The 19,988-nt window shown below is 52.6% G+C and overlaps 2 protein-coding genes across 9 annotated transcripts; both read left to right on the top strand.

Moving 5' to 3' along the window:
- The first annotated feature begins 2,328 nt into the window (after positions 1-2,328).
- On the top strand, positions 2,329-14,407 carry Ccdc9 (coiled-coil domain containing 9). 8 transcript variants are annotated; one of them, XM_041653501.1, is made up of 15 exons: positions 3,145-3,253; positions 4,400-4,452; positions 4,557-4,661; positions 5,958-6,056; positions 6,199-6,447; positions 7,661-7,744; positions 7,832-8,005; positions 9,256-9,437; positions 11,011-11,057; positions 11,162-11,297; positions 11,505-11,598; positions 11,689-12,067; positions 12,499-12,615; positions 13,453-13,502; positions 13,985-14,407. In XM_041653501.1, exons 1-15 carry the CDS (start codon positions 3,184-3,186, stop codon positions 14,000-14,002), a joined length of 1,857 nt encoding a protein of 618 aa, XP_041509435.1. In that variant the 5' UTR covers positions 3,145-3,183; the 3' UTR covers positions 14,003-14,407. The 8 variants fall into 8 exon arrangements, with proteins under 8 accessions (XP_041509437.1, XP_041509435.1, XP_041509436.1 ...); XM_041653502.1 differs by having other exon boundaries at positions 12,499-12,591; positions 13,985-14,406; XM_041653503.1 differs by lacking the exons at positions 3,145-3,253; positions 13,985-14,407 and adding an exon at positions 2,329-2,419 and having other exon boundaries at positions 13,453-13,931.
- Positions 14,408-14,630: 223 nt separating this feature from the next.
- Inafm1 (InaF motif containing 1) lies at positions 14,631-19,788 on the top strand. The gene has a single exon (XM_041653507.1). It carries the CDS (start codon positions 14,779-14,781, stop codon positions 15,178-15,180), a length of 402 nt encoding a protein of 133 aa, XP_041509441.1. The 5' UTR covers positions 14,631-14,778; the 3' UTR covers positions 15,181-19,788.
- The last annotated feature ends 200 nt before the right edge of the window (positions 19,789-19,988 follow it).

The following is a 19,988-nucleotide window of genomic DNA, read 5'->3' as shown; positions in this document are numbered from 1 at the left end:
TCAATAGATTTGAGGACAGCCTGGCTTACAATAGAGAGTTCCAGGCCAGTCAGTGCTACACTGTGGAGACTAGATGTCAAAATTAATTAAAATGTTTTATATCCCACCTTCAAATGACTTGGTGGGTGTCTCCTGGCACCTGTTTAATCCCTATAATTTATGTGGTAGCAGATAATAAATTTCTTTTCTTTTTCTTCTTCTTCTTTTTTTTTTTTTTTGAGACAGAGTATCTCTGTAGCTTTGGAGCCTGTCCTGGAACTCACTCTGTAGACCAGGCTGGTCTCGAACTCACAGAGATGCACCTGCCTCTGCCTCTCTGCCTCCTGAGTGCAGGGATGAAAGGCGTGCCACCACTGCCCAGCTGAGATAACCAATTTCTGCAGGTTACTCTCTGGGCTCTACGTATATGTCACAGCATGCATGCTACTGTCCCTTCCCAAAACTGGACCAGCGAAAAAGCTGGGCTGGCAGAATAGTTCACAGCTGTAAACCCCAGCATTCAGGAGACAGAGCCTGGAGAACCACCTGGGCTTTGGGACAGCTTAGATACACAGGAAGAGCCTGTCTCAAAAAACTTCAAAAGGGCTACATATTAGCTTAGTGGTTAAGAGTGCTTAATACTTTTTATTTTTTATTTTTTTGAGACAGGGTTTCTCTGTAGCTTTTGGTTCCTGTCCTGGAACTAGCTCTTGTAGACCAGACTGGCCTCGAACTCACAGGGATCCGCCTGCCTCTGCCTCCCGAGTGCTGGGATTAAAGGCGTGTGCCACCACTGCCCGGCGAGTGCTTAATACTTTTGCAGAGAAACCAGGTTTAGCTCCTAGCACCTACATAGAGGCTCACAATTGCATGAAATTCCAGTTTTTGGGGACCATCTGCCCTTTGGTCTCTGAAGGCTTCAGGCAGTCATTCCATACACAGGATTACATGCAGGCAAAAACCCCATACACATAAGATACACACACACACAAAATATATAAATTAATATATGTTAATTTGAGACAGGGTCTCATAACGTAGCTATGGCTGTCTTGGAACTTACTTTGTAGACCACACTGATCTTGAACTCACAGAGATTGATCTGTGTAGGCCTTTCTGAGTGCTGGGATTAAAGGCATGTGCCACCACTGTCTGGGCTGGCATATTTTTCTTTTGTTTTTTTGAGACAGGGTTTCTCTGTAGCTTTGGAGCCTGTCCTGGAATTAGTTCTTGCAGACTAGGCTGGCCTTGAACTCACAGAGATCCACCTGCCTCTGCCTCCTGAGTGCTGGGATTAAAGGCGTGCGCCACCACCCCGCCCAGTTGGCATATTTTTTCATTTTGAAGCAAACAACAAAGATGTAGCTAAGTGACAGAACCTGGGCACAAGCCTGCGTCTTCTACACTACACACACACACACACACACACACACACCTCTCCCTGTGGAAGTTCAGTGAAGTACTGTTGGCAATTCCTGTTAACTGAAACTGAAATAATCCTAATGTCCATGAGACCCAGTTGGACGAATTGTGGCCATCCCCAGATGGAATACCTCACAGCAGTTTGAGATGGCCAATTTGGTGGTCATAGAATCTGCAGGTCTGGAATCCTACCTCTGTACTGAAGGGGCTGAAGCAGGAGAACCAGGAGTTTAGAACCAATCTCACGTGAGATCGTAAAAACAAAAGAAAACACTAGTACTTCAAGTGCCAGCAAGTTGCTTAACAGGTAAAGGAGCTGGTGCACCTGATAGTCCAGGGGTCACACTGAGGTCATCATCATTGGCAGCAAGTGTGTTTTATCTATCTATCTATCTATCTATCTATCTATCTATCTATCTATCTATCTATCTATCTATCTATCTATCTATCTTTTGAATCAGAGTCTGCATAGTCCTGGCTGGCCTGGAACTATATATACCTAAATGGATAGATATAGATATATATTTCACGCTGTTCTTGGCTTTGAGGCAATTCTCCTGCCTCAGCCTCCCAAGTGCTAAAATTAGAGACGTGCCACCATGCCCTGCTTTGGTTATATAGTTGTTTCCTAAAAATTTTAGATATATTTTTATGAATTGGTTAGTTTCTAAAACTAAGGTTTCCAGGGGTTACTGTATGATGTCTGGCTTTTACTTACTAAAATAGAGAATCAGTGGCTAAATGGTCTGAGCGAAAAAGGAGGAGTACAGAGATTAAGGGCTACAGGTCCATTTCCTGAGGCGACGGGTAAGAAACACGCTCCGGCCACATTGTGCAGAGCCAGAGGGGATGCGGCCCCTTTAAGGCATCCGGAAATGGGCTGTCCGGACCGGAAGTGTCCCTCTTTATTTCCTCTTTTCACGTGGAGCGGACCAGAAGTGACGTGTGAGGCCCGGGAGCTGCGGACGAGGAGGCGGACGGAGTCGGAGTCGCAGACGCCGCGGGGTCTCCGGGACAGGTGACCGGGGGAGGGGGCCGGGAGCGCGCCCGGAGAGGGCGGGGCCTGTTCGCCCACGTGAGGGGAGCGGGAGCGCGCGCGGGCGGGAGGCGAGCGGCCGGCGGGGGCGGGGGTCAGGCTACTCTGCGGGGGGCGGGGACACGACGCCCACATGGGTCTCCAGAGGGGCGCTGTGGGGTGGGCCGTGAACTTGTGGGCAGGGCCGGCGGGGCGGGTGCGGGCGGGCCCTGAGCCGGGTGGCTGCCATGGCAGGGCGGGGCTTCAGAGTCCGGGCTGGGGCGGGGTCGGAGTCTTGGCTGGAGTATTAGTGGGCGGGCCCGGGACGTTGGGCGGGGATGATGGGGGCGGGACAAACTTGTGGGGCGGGGATAAAGGGCGGAATGGGGGGGGGGAGATGCCGGGGGAGATGGGGGCGGGGCTAGAGCATTGTCGGAGCCGAAGGGGGTGGAGTTTGGGATGTGGGCGGGAAAACAGGGTCAGGGCCAAAACGGAACGGGGCGGGATAAAGGAAGGGGGCGGAGCGTCTGGAGGCAGAGCCAGGGTGTTTCAAAGGTCAGGGTCTAGTTTGTGCGGAGTGTCACGGGGGCGTGTCCATGAGAGCTAGGGGCGGAGCCAAGGCTTTGAGGGGCGTGGGGAAAAGGGCAGGGTTTGGGCGTTGGTTGGGTGAAGAGGCGGTGACTGAACTGGAGTTTGTCCTGAGCGTGGCTGAGAAGCTGGGGGCGGGCCAGAGAGTTGCTCTCCTTAGGGGTCGGGTTTTCGCGTTGATGGTTATGTTAGGGGTAGTATTTAGGGGTGGGGCCAGGGTTCGCGGCGGAGACGCCCTGGGCAAGCCAGTTAAGTTTCTTGGTTTTGGAAGTCGGTCCTGATCATTGCTCAGAAGCTAGGGGAGGGTCCAGAGACTGCCTTAAACTGGGTAGAGGCGGGACCAAAATGTCAGGGATTTTGCCGGTGGAGTTGGGGTGCTGTGCGTGGTGGGGCGGAGGGGAGGGAAGAACGGTGGGGCTGGAGCCAAAAAGTTTTTTCTTATACATAAATGCGTCGGAAGCTGAAGGAAGGGGCGGGACTCAGAGGCGTGGCCAGAATGTTTCCCGGCACGTGGGGAGCAGGGTTAAGTTGGAGGCGGAGCCAGCTTGATTGTATAATTTTTTTAATGGGAGTGGCAGAAGTCTTGTGGGAAAGGTGAGGCCTGAAGTTTTATCCCGGTCGGGGCGGGACCAGTGAGTTTTGTGGAGGTTAGGGGGCGCTGGTGCACTGGCAGTTTTTTTCTTGTAAGCATCTGTAGAATTTCTGTCTTCTGGACTGAGTATCACTATGGAGGTCAAGTCCGGTCTAGGAAGCCCGCGGAAGTGGATCCTGGCCCTGCTTGCAGAATCTTTTCTGGCTTGGTAGGAGATGACAAGTGCCTTTTCAGAATGCTGGGGCCTGGGCTGTGTCAGTCTTAGGGGAGCCAGGGATCAAAGTTCTTGGAGAATTGGAACTGTTTTTCACTGTTTTATTTACTTTGTGCATGTATGTGTGATCACACGGAGGTCAGAGGACAACTGGTGGGAATCTGTTCTCTCCTTCCATTTTATGGGTCCTGGGAATTGACCTCAGGTTCTCAGGCTTGGCGGCAAGCACTTTTATCCCCCAAGCCATCCCGCTGGCCCTCTAGAAGTTACTTTTGCTGTTTGTAGCTGACCTTCTGAGATCCCGATCCTGGCTAAAATTATAGGCTATGGAACCTGGACTGACATCTTTGTTTGGAGGAATTAGTATTAGGTACAGGGTGGAGCCAGACTTTTCCCAAGGTGGGTCTGACTAATTGCATGGGTGGATCTAAAACTGAAGGGCAGGGTTTCTATTTCTTCAGGGAAGAGGCGAGGCTAGTCTTGAGAATTACCTTAAAGAAGTACAAGTGTATTTTTCTGTGAGTCAGTGTTTTCAGAACCCTCAGTAAAGGAGAGGAGCCAGCGTTTTAGAACTGTTCTCTTCCCCCAGGACCCCCAAGTGGTGCATCCCTTTTCTGTGAGAAGATCACAGCTGATGAGATGGTGAGCTGCAGAGTGGGGGAAGGGAGTGGGGAAGGTGGGATCCTGGGTAAAATGCCCTTGGCAGGAAGATCATTCTTTCCCCCTCAACTGTCTCCCCACCACAGGCTACCACACTAGATTTGAAGTCAAAGGAGGAGAAAGACGCTGAGTTGGACAAGAGGATCGAGGCTCTGCGTCGGAAGAATGAGGCTCTCATCCGGCGCTACCAGGTGCCCTAGCCCTGCCCTGGGAGACCCCATCCCCTCTCCCCCCTCAGTGAGTTTTTCCCACCTCTCGCTTCAAGCTTTCTCATGTTTCCCCTTCACTCACAGGACAAAAGCCAAAGGCCTTAGTCTGGCCTTCCTTCCTCCATCCCATCATTCATTCATTCATTCATTCATTTATTCACATTCTGTTCATCGAAGTCTCCAGATTCCTAGCTCCATGTGGTGTGGTGCTGGGGATGTATTCCCTAGACCTGCTCTTAGTCCATGTTCTTAGGGTTCACAGTCCAGTTTGGGACATGGTTGTCCTCTGTGATGGCCCAGACTAGCAAGGTAGGGATGGGGGAATTAACCTGAGGACATTAGGGAGAGCTTTCTGGTGGAGGGGATGCTGAGAACTGAAGGATGCCTAGACATTAGCTAATTGGGAAGGAGGTGGGTTATGTTTCTCACAAGACAAACAGCTCGGGCAATTGTTTGGATGTGGAGAGGGCTTGGGAAGTTGGTGGAGAATTGATTTAGGAGTCAATCAGGGGCCACTCATGTAGGTTGAAAAATGCTTAAGAGCATTAGGGAGCCATGGAGGATGTTGAATGGAGTGAGACCTGGTCAGAATAGCTCTTCACAGTGGTGCTAGATGAGAGGGAGAGGGAGTCCAGGTAGTAGGGAAAGCTGGGGCAGGGCCTAGTTGGAGAGGACAGGCCTGGCTCAGGGCTGGTTTGTTGAAAGACTCTCATTGACCAAGGGCAGTTGGGGCTACAATGGGAGGGGGAGGGAGGGTCCAGAGCAGGGCCCAAGAGGAAGCAGTGGGGCTGTCTTTATGAAGGGACCTGGGAGGAGGATGGTCCTCATTGACTCATTCTTCATGCATTCATTTATTAAAAAAATAATTGGGTTTGATTGTTGGCCAGGCAGCTCTGTAGGCTGGGAAGTGAAGTGTGTGTGGGGGGGTGCATCAGCGAACAGTCTAACAGGTATTCCCATGTTTTACCAAGCAGGGGATGAGAACAGAGAGAGTGGCAGGTAGGTGGTAAGGAGTTCCAGGGTTGCTCTAGTAGATGAGCAGCTGGTATAGAAAACCTGGGGTCGGAGCCCAGGGCACGGCATAGCCCTGGGGAATAGCAGGAAGGCCAGAGTGCGTGCAGGAGAGGGCCCCATGGTGGGGCAGGATTTGGCTCTTACTGATGGGCTTACGGTGGGGGCTTTTCTGGAGAGAAGCCTGAGTCGGAAGCACAGGAGACTGTAGAGGACTGTGGGAGTCCAGCTGGTGGACAGGACCCCTAACACTCCATTTGCTCCTAGGAGATTGAGGAAGACCGGAAAAAGGCTGAATCGGAGGGTGTGGCAGTGACAGCTCCCCGGAAAAGCCGTTCCATGGAGAAGGAGAATGTGGCAGTGGAGGTGGAGAGTCCAGCATGTCTGAATTCTCAGGCTGGGGACGAGGGAGAGGGCTGAGGCCTGGGACCCAGAACTGCCTGCTCTGGGCCTAGGTTGCCCCAGTCTACCTTTCCTTTGGCTGACTTCCCCTCCTTCCCCTTTTCAGGAGAAGAGCCTGGGTCTCTCTCGGAGGACTCCTGGGACCCCCAGACCCTCAGGAGCCAACAGAGGGGGCCGGACCCACCCCCAGCAGGGAGGCCGGGCAGGAGTAAGCCGGGCATCCCGAGGCTGGGAGAATGGTGCTGGGGAGCAGCTTCGAGGAGGAACTGGAGGCAGGGGCCGGAGAGGCCGGGGCCGGGGATCCCCTCATCTCCTAGGGGCAGGAGACAGCTCAACCTCTGATCGCAAGTCCAAGGTAGGCACCAAGCAGGCCATGAAGCTTGGGCCAAGGTTTCTGTTCTCTGGTTTTCATTCATTCATTTTTCTGGTCTTGGGCCTTGTGTATATTAGATGAGTGCTTTAGCGTTGAACTACATCCTCAGCCCTTAGCTTTTACTCCAAGACAGGATCTCATCAACTAGGTTGCTCAGGTTGGCCTTGGACTTGGTGTTGAGAAAACAGACAGGGTTTCTTTGTAGCTTTAGAGCCTATCCTAGAACTAGCTCTGTAGACCAGGCTGGCCTCAAACTCATAGAGATCCGCCTGCCTCTCTGTGTGGATTGTTTCCACAAGGTGAACAGTGGGACACTGACAGAGAAAACACATTTCTTTCATTTTTGTTGGGAAGCACTTGGCCATCCCACCAGCATGGAGGCTGGAAAACGAGAGTCCTGTCCACTTGGTTGTTCTTTGTAAACCCTGTTAGTGTTTATTTAGATGGGCTGGGTAAAGATGCACCATTTGTATGGTGACTGAGGTATGCCAGGGTCTCCTACATCCAAATAAGTTCCAGGCCAGACACCACTTGTCACCTGCTTGTCCTTGGAGAGTTTGGGCTGCCCTGTGTTTTTGGCACAGCTAGTTATATGGTTCTTTCTGACAGTCATGTCTGTTGTAATGGGGAGTGGGCTGCATCCTGCTGCCTGGCTAGCTTAACCCCTGAAATAACCACATGGAAATTGTATTAATTAAATTACTGCCTGGCCATTAGCTCTAGCCTCTTATTGACTAACTCTCACATCTTTTTTTTTTTCTTTTTTCTTTTTTTTTGGTTTTTCGAGACAGGGTTTCTCTGTGGGTTTGGAGCCTGTCCTGGAACTAGCTCTTGTAGACCAGGCTGGTCTTGAACTCATAGAGATCCGCCTGCCTCTGCCTCCCGAGTGCTGGGATTAAAGGCGTGCGCCACCACCGCCCGGCAAACTCTCACATCTTGATTAACCCATTTCTAATAATCTTTATTTTACCATGAGGTCTTGGCTTACCGGGAAAGATTCAGCATGTCTGACATGGCAGCTTGATCCATGGTGCCTCTTTCGGCCTGCCTTCTTCCCAGCATCCTGTTCTGTCTACTCCACCCACCTAATTTTCTGCCCTATCAAAATGCTAAGGCAGTCTCTTTATTTAACCAGTGAAAGTAACACATAGACAGAAGAACCTCCTACACCACTTGTCACATCTTGTCTCCCCAGGAGTGGGAGGAGCGGCGCAGGCAGAACATAGAGAAGATGAATGAGGAGATGGAGAAGATTGCTGAGTACGAGCGCAACCAGCGGGTCAGCACTGGGCAGCCTGGGGGTGGGCTGAGTGGATGGGCACCCCGCGCCTCCTCGCCTGCCCATCTGCCCGCTCTTCTGCTGCAGGAAGGAGTACTGGAGCCCAACCCAGTACGCAACTTCCTGGATGATCCCCGGCGTCGGGGTGGGCCCCTGGAGGAGCCTGAGAGGGATCGCAGGGAGGGCAGCCGCCGCCACGGCCGCAACTGGGGAGGTTCCGACTTCGACAGGGTACGCTCTGGCTTGGAGCATGAGAGACAGGTGGGTGCTGCTGCAGCTTCTCAAGAATTGTGCTTTGAGCTGGTGGGGAAGGACAAAGCAGGTGCTGCTTTCTGTGTGGAGTTGTTAGCCCTTGCTTGATTTGGGGGCTTTTGACATAGGGACTCAGGCTGGTTTGGATCTCACTATGTAGTTCAAGCATTTGGGTTACCATGCCTTTTTCTTTTTTTGGTTTTTCGAGACAGGGTTTCTCTGTGTGGCTTTGGAGCCTGTCCTGGAACTAGCTCTGTAGACCAGGCTGGCCTCAAACTCACAGAGACCCGCCTGCCTCTGCCTCCTGAGTGCCGTGATTAAAGGCACCATCACCACCCAGTTTCTATTTTCTTTTTGAGACAGGGTCTCACTATCTAGCCCTGGTGACCTGGAACTCCAGGCCAGCTCAGTTACATGGAGTTCCAGCTTTATGCCCAGCACAGGAATCTACCTGCTTCTATCCTGAGTGCTGGATTTAAAGCTGCCCACCACTATGCCCTGCTGCCAGTGTTGTCTTTGTTAAGGATTCATGTTGGACTTTTTTTTTTTTTTTTTTTTTTTTTTTTTTTGCCATGCTAGGATATCCCCAGGGTCTTTTTTTTTTTTTTTTTTTTTTTTTTTGTTTTTCGAGACAGGGTTTCTCTGTGGTTTTGGAGCCTGTCCTGGAACTAGCTCCTGTAGACCAGTCTGGTCTCGAACTCACAGAGATCCGCCTACCTCTGCCTCCCAAGTGCTGGGATTAAAGGCGTGCACCACCACCGCCCGCTATCCCCAGGGTCTTACACATGCTATGTGAACTATCTACCTGTGAGCCACATCCCCAGCCCTTTTGTTTTTATAAAGTTGCCCAGGTAGTCTTTTATTTTTTTTGGGGGGGGGGGGGATTTTTGAGACGGGGTTTTTCTGCAGTTTTTGGTACCTGTCCTGGAACTAGCTCGTGTATACCAGTCTGGTCTTGAACTCACAGAGATCTGCCTGCCTCTGCCTCCCTAGTGCTGGGATTAAAGGCCTGCGCCACCACCGCCCAGCTTATACTTAGTGTTAGTGACTTTGGGGCAGTCACTCTGGCCTGAGACCTCGTCTGAAACCAAAAATAAATAGATAGGACCTAGAGCCTTTCTGAGAAGGCCACCTCAGCCACCCACTCAGCTTGCTGCTTGTCAGTTCTGCCCTGTGTGGCCTGAACAGTGGCCCTCTTTGTGTCTGGGGCAAGAGGGTGTGGAGGGGAACTGGGGTCTGATTGCCTGTGGTGCCTGCAGGGCCGCAGGGCTGGCCTGGGCTGTGGGGGCGACATGACAATGTCCATGACGGGCCGAGAGCGGTCAGAGTACCTGCGCTGGAAGCAGGAGAGGGAGAAGATCGACCAAGAGCGCCTGCAGCGACACCGCAAGCCGACTGGGCAGTGGCGGCGGGAATGGGATGCTGAGAAGACCGATGGCATGTGAGTTGGTCTTCCTGCTGGGTCTCGGTGTATGCGAACCTGGCTTCCTTTTCTCTCTTTGATACTGAGGATTGAACCTATGGCCTTTGGCATGTCGGGGCATTCTAGACAGGTGCTGTACCTTAGAGCCACACCCCAGCCCTTCACTAGTAGATTTTAGAGGTGCTCTACCACTGAGCAACGCCCCCAGCCCCTCACTGGTGGATTCTAGAGGGGCTCTACCACTGAGCCACACTCCCCAGCCCCTCACTAGTGGATTCCTGAGGTGCTCTACCACTGAGCTGTCTCCATAGCTCCCATTCCCCACCTTTAAAAATTTTTAAAACATTTATGTGTATTGAATGTTTTGTCTGCATGTATGTTTGTACAAAATGTGCATGCCTGGTGCCCATGAATGCTAGAGGAGGGTGTCAGATCCCCTGGAACTGGAGTTACAGAGGGTTGTGAGCTACCATGTTGGCATGGGAAATGAACCTGGGTCCTCTGGAAGAGCAGCCAGAGCTGACAGAGCCATCTCTTCTGCCCTTTCACCTTCTTTTTCCTTTTCGAGACAGTGTTACCTGGGGTGCTTTGATCTTTCAGTCTTCCTGCTTGTTGGATCCTGGAGTTACAGACAGTTGTGAACTGCCATGTGGATACTGGGTCCTCTAAGCCATGTCTATGGTTATATATATATATATATATATATATATATATATATATATATATATTTATTTAGTTATTGAGAGAGGCCAGAGAGGACAGCTCCTCAGTTCTACCATGTAGACCTGGGTGTGCAGATCCAATGGGCATGAAATCGAGCCTCACTGAATGCCCAGGAAAAACTCTTTTTTTTTGGTATAGGAAACACTTTGTCACTTGTTTACAGGCCTCCTGGGCTGTGTTAACCTAGGCTAGCATAGAACTCTCAACCACTCAGGCTCTGTATCTCCCTGCACAGCCAGCAAAGGGGAAGGGATAGGAAAAACCCACAACGGCCGATCCCTAGTGGCTGGGTGACCTGGACTCATTCAGAACCTTCTGCTTATCTATAGATTAGAGTTGTTGGTAGTGACAGAGTTTCCTTGTTTATTTGAGACAAGACCTCATATAACCAAGGCTGATCTTGAATTTCCTATGGAATCAAGGACAGTCTGACCCTGAGTCTTCTGCCTCCCTCTCTTCAATGCTAGGATCCCAGATCTGTAGCACCATGCCTGACCCACAGTTATGTCCTTGCTCTGTATTGAACATGTACTTGAGTGTTCATTCTGGGCTGCAAACTGAGGGCAGCAACTCCAAGGGACTTGCCTCTCTTGTGCTGCTCCACACAAGGTGCCGATGTCAATGGGAGGAGTGAACCATCTCTTTAGCACCCACGTTTTTATTTCAGAGGCTATATTTGTTTCTTTGTCTGGTTTTGAAACTAGGAAGCTGGGTTTGCCTCTCATCCCTCATTCTGTCTGATCCCATTCTAACCAGTGGCCCCTTTGGGGCCTCTTTAGTTTGATCTGGCCCTGCCTCCATCTCCCCTGCTTTCTCTTGCCTCTCCCTAGTTTCCTCAGCTATTGCTTGCTCTGCTCTCTTTTCCTAGGTTCAAGGATGAGCCAGCTCCTACCCACGAACTGTCCCACCGCTATGGTGAGTAGTGTCTTGGAAGGGGTTAGGGTTAAGCAGTGGGGTTTGAGTGTGGCATGTACTGTGTCCCCATCCCCTAAGTTCTTGGATCTGGGCTTTTATTGTAGATGACCAAACTTGGGCAAGGCCCCCTAAGCCCCCCACTTTTGGAGAGTTCCTTTCTCAGCACAAAGCAGAAGTCAAGAGCCGCAGGAGGAGAAAGAACAGCCGACCCCAGGCCAAGGTGGCCCCTCGTGCCTATAGGTGGGTTGCCCTTCCCATGGGAAATTCTTTCTTGTTGTGTTTGGGTGTGTGGAGTCCTTCTCTCTGGCTTGAGTTTGAGGACACACTGATCTGTCTCAGCTCTGTTTGTGTCTGCTGTCCTCTTTGCCCTCTGTGCAGCAGAACAGATGTTCTCTGAGAAGTCTGTCCCCTCACCTAGGCCCTACCCCTGTGCTCTCTCCTCCCCAGTGACCATGATAATCGCTGGGAGACAAAAGAGGAAGCTGTGTCCTCAGCCCCTGAGTCCTCTCAACCCTTGTCCCTGGAGGAGACACCCACACAGGTAAGGCAGAGCAGGGAGAAGGTGGGATGTGTGTATGGGCGGGGTGGGGGTTCAGCCCCAAGCCTTTCCCTGATCTGCCTGTTTTCCCAGCAGCCTCCGGAGACCCCAGCCCCAGCCCACCGGCCTCCTGAGGAGGATGGTGAGGAAGATGAGGGGGAAGAGGAGGGAGAAGAGGAGAGGGAAGATGATGATGAGGATGAAGAATGGGAGGACGTGAGTGAAGATATCACGGAGGAGGAGGACGAGGAGGAAGAAGAGGAGTTTGAGGAGGAGGAGGAGTGTCCTAAGGAGCAGGAGGCCCCAGCTGTTCCAGATCACCAGCCTGGAGAGGCTGAGCCAGCTCGGAAGCCAACCTGTGAGCAGGCGGACCCTGCACCTGCCAGGCCCCAGGAGTCATTGTCCCCAGTCCCTGTTGAACCTCCCATCCCCTTCTCGCCCACTGGGGACCACCAGCCCGTGTCCGACTGGGGTGAGGAGATGGAATTGAATTCTCCCAGCACTGCCCACTCTCCTGGTGCCCACTCTGCGGGTGATTCCTGGCCTTTTGGGAATGCGTGAAACCAGCTGTCTCTGTGTGTGTGTGTGTGTGTGTTTGTGTGTGTATGTGCATACGCACGTGTGCACGTGTGCACTCATGCTCCTGTGAGCTCACAAGGGTGTGGCTGTGCTCACACCTCCCTCAAACCCTGTGGCGTGGCAGGGAAGGGCAGTTGGTGGCTACTCCATGCCTTAGCCCATTTCCCAGAGCCTGCTCTTGCTGGTTCAGAGCCTCTCTCCAATAAAAAGTTCATTTCCTTAAATGACACACCCCCATTGTGTCCTTGAGCCCCCTCCCTCATTCCCCTCACGCTGGGAGGTGTTTGGAAAAGGAGGGGCTTGACTGAGCCTCCCCTTCTCCAGGAGGTGACCAGCCAGCCCTTGGCTCCTTGGAGAGTGGGCCAACCTTGACAAGAGCCCCGAAGTCTGAAGAAGAGGGGCCTGAGGCATCTCCAGGTGGGGTGCATGAAGCTGGTGGAGGTGGGTGGTCTGCTTGCATTCTGGGGGCTGGGAAGGGCTTGGGGACAAAGTGGGTGGGGCCTATGGGGTGATGCGGGGGAGGGGGGCAGGGCATGAGGTGAGTCTGGTGCTGTTCCATGCCTACTCGAGTCGAGTGGGCCTGGAGTCAGGCCTGAGTCGGTGCAGAGGGTGGGCTTTAAGGCTCCAGCCGACAGGAATTGTGAATAGCTGGGCTGGGAAGCTGGAATCGGGAAGCTCATTAAGGTAAAGGGTTGAGGCTAGGTTTAGGGAGGGAGTTAGAGGTGGGATTCAAAATCTGAATGTACCCAGAGGGAAGAGGCTGATTCCCTACAATCTTGAGCTTGAGACTACTTTTGTAAAAGCAAAAAGTAGGAACGAACGAATGAACGGGGCCAAATGTTAGACTTACTGAGGTCAGGGTTAGCATTTTGGAGCAGACCTGAGTGGAATTTTGGACCCCGCAGAGTAGAAGCAAGAGGCTGATCTTGGCGTCTTAACGTGGTGGACCAGGTTTCTTGCCTGTCTTCCTCTTTCCCTTCCCCTGCAGCGGGATAGGGTGTGGAGCAGAGCCCAGGAACTGACAGTCAAATGAGTGGTGGGGATGGAGACCGAGGGACCGGGCTAGAAAACAGTGTGTGGTCCTAGGAAGATGACGGTTATTTCATTATACCAGCGCTTCCCAGTTGTCGATGGGGTTAGGTTAGAAGGGGCTCTGCTTCGTGGGCTTCCTGAGATTTGAGTAAACTGGAGGCCAAGCTGCAGGCTGGTTTGACTGAGGTGCAGGACAGGGCGGATCGAGCAGGCTGGTCTTCCATTTACCACTTTTTATTTCCTCAGAGGTAGGCCCCGAGGGCCAGGAGACAGCGGAGATCACAGACTTCCAGAGGGTGCGTTTCTGCAAGGTGGTGGCGGCCGCTCCGCCGCCGGGGGCTGCCCGCTGACAGCGCCAGCAAACGGGTCTTGGCGCTCTGCACTAACCTCCAGCCACTTCGCTCCTTTGCTTCTGCTACACTCCGGCCAGGACAGGGTTAAACGTAGGGGGTGGGAGGAGCCAGGTCAAAGATGACGTTCGGACCCGGGGAGTCTTCTAAATTCTCTGAGGACCAGTCTAGGCAACCTGAATGCCTATGATACCTGGCTGGTGGAGGCCACCGAGTCAGCCCTTGTGAGGCTTTCTGTGCAGGACTCTGCCGCTAGGGCCTGAGGCTCTCTGGAGGACTTGAATTAAAGGCGTGCTCTCGCCAACCTTTGAACTGTGCTGCTGGCGGGACAGGCTGGGCTGCTGTGCTTGGCGGGCTTTGCTGTGGCGGAAGAGGCGGGACGAGGGTGTTCTCCGCCGTCCTGACACCTCTCCCCTCCCACCCCGCAGGCCATCCCTCAATCCTGAAGACGCTGCTGGGAGGGGCGGCAGCGCAGGTTTGCCTGGCTGCTTTCGTCCCTGCAGCCCACTCTGTACCTCTAGGGAGCGGGAGAAGTTACACTGGTGCGGAGTTACTGGGGTAGGGGCCAGCTGGGGCGAGGGCCGGAGCTGGATCCTCCAAACTGGTGCAGGCGGCCCAATGCTGTGAAGCAGGGAGGGGCGGGGCTAGCGCTCTTTAGGCGTCCTTCTGCTCCATCAGACTGGGGACCTGACTTTTGTGTGGGAGTTGCAATCGACGCAAGAAGGAAGGGTTCCTCTGGGCGGTGGTGGCGCACACGCCTTTAATCCCAGCACTCGGGAGGCAGAGGCAGGCGGATCTCTGTGAGTTCGAGACCAGCCTAGTCTACAGAGCTAGTTCCAGGACAGGCTCCAAAGCTACAGAGAAACCCTGTCTCGAAAAAACAAAAAAAAAGGGGGGGGGGAAGGATTCCGACGAGCTGGGAGGAGCCCAGAGTGGGGAACAGGAGTCTCAGGGCGCTTGGAGAATAAGCAGGTGTGGCTGCGAGGGGTGTGGCTAAGATCTTTTCTTGATAGTGATTGGCCAGAGGCGGTAGGGCGTGTCTAGGGTGTGGCCAGACTTGGTTGGGGGGCCGGGGTGATTTAGAGCAGGTGGGAAGCTCTTATGGGGGGGTGTGGTCCTAGGAGGGGCGTGGTTTGCGTGATGTGGTATAAGGCGGGGCCTGGACCTCCGTGGGGCGGTACGGGGTGGGGGCGGGGCCAGCGCGGGTGGAGTGGGCAGCGAGATGCGGGGCTCGAGCTGTGTGGGCGGCGGTGGCGAGAGCCCAGGCAGCGCCGGGCTGAGCGAGGCTCCCCGTGGCCGATGGCTGCGCCTTGCTCCGGTGTGCGCCTATTTCCTGTGTGTGTCCTTGGCCGCCGTGCTGCTTGCGGTGTACTACGGGCTTATCTGGGTACCCACGCGGCCGCCCGCCGGCCCGGCCGACCCCCTACCCAGTGCGCCTGCAGCTCCTTGTGCCCGTGCAGCGCCACCCGTCCAACCTCCTGCCGCCTCCTGCTTGCTCGGAGCCTCCGGCGGGCCAAGACTGCAGCCGCCGGGACTGCCACGGAGCCGCCGCCACAGCCGCCGCCCAGCGCCTGGAGCGACGTCCGAGACCGTGTCCGAGACTGTGCACCGAGCGCCGGGATAGCCGCGGCCTTCGCCAACTCCCTCCGCACCACTGGGCCTCGCCTGCGGCCTCATCTCCCCTGGCCGTGGTCCTGATCCAGACCGACTTCCACCCACCACGTTCCTCCCTGGAACTCAGCGTTCATCTGCAATAAACTCCAGCCTCAGCTGAGCTTCCCTGGTCTGTGGTCGTCTGCAGCGCACGCTGGTCCCCTCTCGAACCCTGTAGTATCGCAGCCTTAGAGGCTTTTCTCTTCATTGCTAACATGTAAATTTTGGGTTGAATTGGGGGGAAAAGCGGCTTGCCAGTTTCAGGGCTGTTGAAGGTCAGATACTGTGAAGGCCTTAACAGTTTTCGGTGTGTCAAGGATGGGGCCCTTGTGTCGGAGGAGACAATCATGGGAACTGCTGTTGGTATAGTTTGCAGTGGCAGGAATAGAAGCTGTCGCTTGTGCTCTTAGGCCCTGGCCAGTGATGCTGTAGCTTTTTTCCTGGAGTCAGAGAGATGAACCCGGGGTTTGGGCGGTGACAGTACACATTTGCTGCTTTGGGAAGTGTAGAGTATATAACTGAACCAAAAAAATGAGGTGGGTACAGCCTCTGGGCTATACTGCTGCTGGTGCTTTGACTGAGAAGCTGGTATAGCTTCTGATAAAGAAGTCAGGCGATTGAGTCCATTTTCCCTTACCTGTTACTGCAGCCTGGCCTTAGGCAGGCTGGGATACCCTGCTGCAAGAAGGGGTTTTCCTGTATGACCTTCTTTCCCCTTGAGCTGGACAGCATCCCAGGAACTGAGCTTTGTGTCAGCTGGGAGCATGTCATCTGCCCTACTGGTTCCCTTCTGTTCCACCAGCATTCCCCACAGGACAATGCACAGCCATGTACTTAACCTCTCTGGTCTTGTAAAATGAAGATAGCCCAATTTTGCTCAGAGAATTAAACTCGTGATCCAAACCTGAGGACGGTGTTTTGGCTTGCTCCCTGTCTCCACCTTGTCCTTCAGCCCACTCAGAGTCACCGCTTACATTTCCCTGGGTAGCCTGTCAGCCCAAAGTGCCACACACCAGTAAGTCGTGAGTTGGGAGGAGAGGCCCTCCTTTTTGTCCCTCTGTGCTTCCTTTTCTGCTTTCCAATTTCTTCTTCCAACTCCATGGTCCTCAGCCTTTCTTCTCATCTCCCTCCACTATCTTCTCCCTGCTTTTCCTTTTTTTCTGTCTCCAGAGGGTCTCCATTTATTGTCATTGTGCTTCTGTGTCTCATGACTTAACCCTTGGATGTGAGGCAAGGTCTCACTGACATAGCTCTGGCTGTCCTTGTGTTCTCAGCAATTCTCCTTCTAAGTTCTGGAATTACAGATGTGTGCCACTATGTCCAACTAGTGGATTTTGAATTCTGACCAGCTCTGATGACTTTAAACATTTTTTTTGGTGTGTGTGTGTGGGGGGGGGATGGTGTTCTACCTCCCTCTCACATGGTGACAGATAACTCAAGCCAAGCTGTGTGTGTGTGTGTGTGTGTGTGTGTCCCTTCCAGTGTGTTCACACATTTGCTGCAAAAAGATTACCATGTCTGATGGAGGACATGGACCGTGCCTGCCTCAGGCCGCTGGGGGTTTGCATGATAGGTGCAGAATGGCCTCTCTAAAATTGGATCAACCTTGAATTCTGAAATGCATCTGTCCCTGAAGACCTCAGCTAAGGGACTGGTGACTTGCAGTTTGGCACACTGTCAAATCTAGATTTATCTTAATTACTAGTTCAACATTTATTTAATGGTTTTGGAAAAAACCCCTAATTTTCCTTTTTTTTTTTCTCATACAGCCCAAGTTGTTCTTGAACTTGCTGTGTAGCAGAGAGATGACTTAACGAACACATGTCTACTCACCCCAAACAGGGCACTGTCAAGTGAATTTTGGGGGAGGGGCCTCAAGTACAGGAGAGTGTGGGTGACCCCACTGAAAAGCCCATTCTGGCTGGTGACTGACAGTTCATGGAAGGGGCGTTCTGGAGCTGAGCAGGCCAGTCTCATGTCACCACTCTTTGAACCCAATTGACATGCTGGTCAAAGTCATTCAGCTTTCCCAGAGCTGCTCATGCCTTGAAGATCATACCATGGACCTCAGAGAGGCCCTTAGGACCTGTATCATCCCAAGACCCCCGTGGGATCACCCTCTTGCTATTTATTAGTGATCATGTGTGCACAACTTGTGGAGGTTAGAGGATGACTTTTAGCAAGTTTTTTTCTCCTGACACTATGGTACCCAGGCATTGAACTCAGGCCCTCGGGTTTATGCCACAGACATCGAGACTCAGTGAGCTATGTCCTGGATCTGTATAAATGCCATGACGTCATGATCACTCCATGGTGTGGTTAAGGGGGAAGGTTTTTTAGATAGGTGGGGGGAGAACGTAGCCAGAGGCCTCTGGAAGAATCCAGAGCAGAGAGAAAGAAGACTGAACATGGCCGGGCCAGAGCAGGGCAAAGAGACGGGGTGGAGGAGGAGAACAGGAGAGGAAGACAGAGTTCAGACGAGAGAGAGGGAGCATAATCAAAATAGGGCTTTAAGAAGAGTCAGTAGCTGGGGGAAGGAAGCTCATGAGCAGGAGTTTAGGGTAGGGAGGAGGTGAGAAGATCAGAGTCGGGATGCTAGCATGAACTCTGAAACGTGGAGCAGGCATGTGTGGTACTGAGGAGCCTGGAGGCCAACATGTGCTTTGGTATGCCAATAGGCACCACTGATACCACTTTGTCCCTTTTGCTAGTGATAAGGAAAATGATTTGTTTTGGTAGAGGGAAACCTGCTTCATAAGTTCCTGAGGAATGCTGGCCTTTGTCTAACCACCAGAATTTAGGGAAGTGGAGTTTCTTTTTGAGCTGGCAGGATCATTTTTCTTTCTCTCTTTTATTCTTTCTTTTTTACATTTATTTATTTTACATGTATTGGTGTTTTGCCTGCATGTGTGTCTGTGTGAAGGTGTCAGGTCTGCTGGAACTGGAGTTACAGACAGTTGTGAGCTGTCATGTGGTTGCTGGGAATCGAACCCGGGACCAGTTGGCAGCCAGTGCTCTCAACCACTGAGCCACTCTCCAGCCCCAGGCTCATCTTTCTTAAGTCTCCTGTAGTTCTCTGGCCTGGTGAACTGAGCATCAGATGTTGCTCTTCTCATGCCGCGTTCTCATCAGTACCAATCATTCCTCTGTCTCTGATGCCCATGGGGACATGTGTCCCTAGTGTCCCATAGAAGCCAGGCTCACAGGGTCTGCTCTCCCTCAGGTCATCTCAGCTTATGCAGCCTTTGTCTTGAAGAGGGACGGATAGCTCCATTGCGCAGTTTTTTTCTGCCTCCAAGGCAGCCAGACTGAGTCCGTACGCCCCCACGTCTCACAGTCTCACAAGCTAGCGGTGACAGGCTCTTTCACTGCATGTTTAAAAGTCTTTGCCAGTTTGAGTAGTTTGGGTGCAGAGTGTTCCCTGCCAGTCGTCCCCTTGGATCATCCATTCTTGTGTGTTGAATCCCGGATTCTGTTTCTCTCTATTAAACGTCGGGCTCAGGGGCTGGCTCCTGTTACTCCCCCTGCCCTCTTCCCCATTCTTGTTTCTTTCTGTGGGTTCCCAGTTCCAGCAGCCCTAGGCACCCATCTCACCTGTGCACTTTTGCCTCTCTAGCCAGAAAACATGGCAACCCAGCTCCTTCATCTCATCCTGTCTCTTGTATCAGATTTACTGTGCAGTATCAGAGGCAAGCCCACCTGCCAAGTCAGAGGCTAACGTGGAGGATGCTGGGTGCATGTTCTTGGTCCCATCACCCAGGAATGGTCACACAGTGGCCAAGCCTGTCCCACGTGTGCTACTCTTGGGAACTGCAGGGTGTTTCATGTTCCTACAGCCATGTTCAGTGACTTCATCCTGAGGCAGTGGACGCCACTTATCCAGTCAGGACTCCACTTCATACCACGTTACGAAAACATAGCCACCATGGGATTTTCCACCTTGGTTCCGTAGTCTGTCAACCGTCTGGGATCAGAAGACCACCACTCGGCAAGGAGACACACTGCCACCCCATGCTGTAAAGAATGGGAGCTATGTCTAGGTGGAGAAGTGAGTGCCCTTGCCTCATCCTGTGCGGGTTAATCCAATGGGCAGGACAGACTGGTTTACAGAGGAGACTTTGTCTGGAAAGGAAAACCAAACAACAAAGTAGGGCTGCCATAACTCGGCGCTTACCTAGCACGCACACAGCCGCGGTGTTCATTACTGTCCTCAACCAGATGAGATCTGGAGTTGCCTAGGAGACAAGCCTCTGGGCATATATGTGGGGGATCATCTAGATGACCTGAGGTGGGAAGACCCTCACACTGTGGATGACACCATCCCATGGCGTGGGATCCTGGACTGAATATGAAGGAGAAAGCAAGCTGAATGCGTCATTCATCTCAACAACCTGAACGGGAACAAGGTGTGATTAGCTGCCTCAACTCCTGCTGCCCCATGGGCTGTTCTCTAGTTAACCCTTCCTTCTTTAAGTTGCCCAAGTGCTGGGATTAAAGGCGTGACCACACCTGGCTTTGTCCTTGTTTTTTGAGACAGGGTTTCTCTGTGAAGCCCTGTCTGTCCTGGAGCTAGCTCTGTAGACTGTAAAGATTTGTCACTCATTTTTGTTTAATAAAATGCTGATTGGCCAGTACCCAGGCAGGAAGTATAGGTGTGGCAACCAGGCTAAGAGAATTCTGGGAAGAGGAAAGGCAGAGAGTTGTTTACTAGACAGATACAGAGGAAGCAAGATGAGAAAGCCCTACTGAGAAAAGGTACCATGCCACATAGCTAAATAT

Source organism: Microtus oregoni, unplaced genomic scaffold (assembly GCF_018167655.1).
Source record: "Microtus oregoni isolate MIOR12 unplaced genomic scaffold, Mior012 000006F_ref0000085, whole genome shotgun sequence".
NCBI lineage: Eukaryota > Metazoa > Chordata > Mammalia > Rodentia > Cricetidae > Microtus > Microtus oregoni.
Note: the sequence above shows the minus strand (reverse complement) of the source record. Positions and strands in the feature narration are given on the sequence as shown.

Excerpts from the sequence above, each read along its gene's own strand:
- Ccdc9 (XM_041653499.1), top strand. The coding sequence starts at position 3,184 with ATGGTTATGTTAGGGGTAGTATTTAGGGGTGGGGCCAGGGTTCGCGGC. Across the intron at positions 4,453-4,556 it reads AGATCACAGCTGATGAGATG|GCTACCACACTAGATTTGAA; the intron begins GTGAGCTGCAGA and ends TCCCCACCACAG. Across the intron at positions 11,058-11,161 it reads CGAACTGTCCCACCGCTATG|ATGACCAAACTTGGGCAAGG; the intron begins GTGAGTAGTGTC and ends CTTTTATTGTAG.
- Inafm1 (XM_041653507.1), top strand. The coding sequence starts at position 14,779 with ATGCGGGGCTCGAGCTGTGTGGGCGGCGGTGGCGAGAGCCCAGGCAGC.